The sequence below is a fragment of the Glycine max genome, chromosome 18 (assembly GCF_000004515.6).
Source record: "Glycine max cultivar Williams 82 chromosome 18, Glycine_max_v4.0, whole genome shotgun sequence".
Lineage (NCBI taxonomy): Eukaryota > Viridiplantae > Streptophyta > Magnoliopsida > Fabales > Fabaceae > Glycine > Glycine max.
Window position 1 is genome coordinate 2,470,923 of NC_038254.2, and position 2,376 is coordinate 2,473,298.

Below are 2,376 nucleotides of genomic sequence, written 5' to 3' on the forward strand. Positions count from 1 at the left end.
TAATTAAAATTTATGCAGTAAAATACTTAATTTAGCATATTTGTTGTAGAAGAGCATGTAATACTAATGTTGAATAAATCAATAAATTGACTAAGATGAAAATTAGTTAATTATCCTGATTTTAATCGAAAAAAACTGCCACATTCCTTATTATTAGTTTCATACATATATATATATATATATCTAAAAAATAGATTAAGATAAGATTGTTGGTGATAGAATAAGATGAAATAATAAGAAAAAGAATAGGAGGAGAAATTGAGAAGGTGAGTGGTTGTTTGCTTGCGGCGTTCTTGTATCTTTTTCACGTCCAATTCGAAATTCACGTTGAAACTAGCAATAGTTGATTCCGTTCCATGATGAGACCGACACGGACGGCGTCATAAGATTAAATCGAAACATGCATGCTTTGCTATGATTATGAATGAATTATCCTTATTGAAAGGTTCATTCAGTGTGTTAGGGAATTGCGCAAAATGTGTTGATAACTACAAGTTGTGTAATTTGTCATGCATTGCTTGCGGCTTATATGCTCTACCTTTGTTTATCAAAGTGATCCAAGGATGGGATCCTCTTCAAAATCCATCTCATGGGTTGGAGTTGGTATCAGAGTGGAAGGCATTGCTTCAAGAAGAATTAGATTCTGTTGATATGTGGGATGTGTTAACACCTTATACTCAATTGGTTTCAGAGGTTGTGTTGATTGCTATCAGAAAATCTTGTATCAATACTTGGCAGGTACAGGATCCTGAGCCAATGTTGTGGTTTCTGGAATCTTGGAAAAAGTTACTTCCTGCTTCTGTCCTTGCTACCATATTAGACAATATAGTCATGCCAAAACTATCAAGTGCTGTAGATACTTGGGAACCACACCGTGAGACCATTCCTATTCACACTTGGGTGCATCCATGGCTAACCTCTATTGGGGCACTAGTTGGAGGGTGTTTACCAAATGATTCGTTTTAAGTTGAGTACTGTTCTTGGTGAGTGGTACCCGACTGACCCAAGTGATGATTCTGTTTATGCTATATTGTCTCCTTGGAAGACTATTTGATTCTGCAAGTTGGGAACAACTTATGCTTCGTTTTATTGTACCGAAGTTGCAGCTTGTCTTGCAAGAGTTCCAAGTGAATTCGGAAAGTAAGAATGTTGATAAGTTTTGTTGGGTAATGAACTGGGCTTCTGTTATTCCTATTCATCTGATGGTTGGTATGATGGACAAATTCTTCAAGCTTAAACCAGGTAGAATGCACAATGGTCATCAAATATATGGGTTTGGTAATGTCGGCACAACAATAGACTTTCTAAATCAAAAGGTATATGCCCAACATGAAGACACATGGTCTTTGGAATCTCTTCAAGGCTTGCTGGAGTTGCATAATAAATCACTTAGCAAAAGATGCTAAATTTTGCAATGGGCAATGTAAGGTAACATCTCAATTCTATTTGCTGTCCTCTCTGGTGTTGGGTTTGCACTTTGCAGCTCCTGGATGACTATCCTGATTGGGGTTGCTTGCAGGATTTATTAGAATAATAGCCTAGTAGAGTTGAACGCTAGGAGTATTTTTGTTTGTGCTTCACAGTAATTTAGACGTTTAGAGCTGTGTTATGAACTTATAATTATGTTATCACAACTTATGTGACTAATTTTGAGTTGTGTCGGATCTTGAGCTTATGCATTTTCAGTTTAAAGGTTTGTTCAATGAATGTGATTTGGATGTTATCTTCCTTGTCTACATTACTTTCTATGCATATGTTAAAAAATTTGCTTTCTTTAGGATCTTCCAACCCCCTCCCCAGCCTAATTAAGATCTCAATTACTCCATTTAGTAATCTGACTCCTTATGTTGTGTTTTACATTGTATTTCTTTCATGGAATGGCATGAGGAAAGTAGGTAAACAGATGAAATGTTTTGTCCAGCGTTTCTTAACACTAGGATATATTTTGTGAAGCTAATTTCCCCAAAATTTTAGCATTGGCTTAATTTTTCTTTTATACGTATAACATGTATCTTGTATACTGAAAATCTGAATGCTTCTTATCTGCTATAGGTTTTCTGGTGAATCATGATTTTAATTATTATGATTCTGTCGGTTTTAATCAGATATGATGCAAAACGAAAATCGAATGGTAACAGACTTGTTTCAACAAAGGAGGATTCATAAGCATAGTCATAGGTATTTAACCCAATATAAACACACTACCCTGTGTCGTGTAAGCCATCTTATGTCTTCAAAATTTACTAAGTTAGGGTGATGACTATGCAGATATCATCTGGTGGGGAGAGCTAAGGATGCTAATATTGTTGGGATTTTAGTTGGAACTCTTGGTGTTGGTATGTTTTACTGTCAAAATTTTAGTTTTTCATGTATGGT

General features: G+C 35.5%; 1 protein-coding gene across 1 annotated transcript; it reads left to right on the forward strand.

The window, feature by feature from the left end:
* Positions 1–226: 226 nt before the first annotated feature.
* On the forward strand, positions 227–1,486 carry LOC102659595 (septin and tuftelin-interacting protein 1 homolog 1). The gene is given in 3 exon segments (XM_026126924.2): positions 227–915; positions 917–1,047; positions 1,049–1,486. Coding segments are annotated over 3 exon segments (990 nt in total). The 5' UTR covers positions 227–414; the 3' UTR covers positions 1,407–1,486.
* The last annotated feature ends 890 nt before the right edge of the window (positions 1,487–2,376 follow it).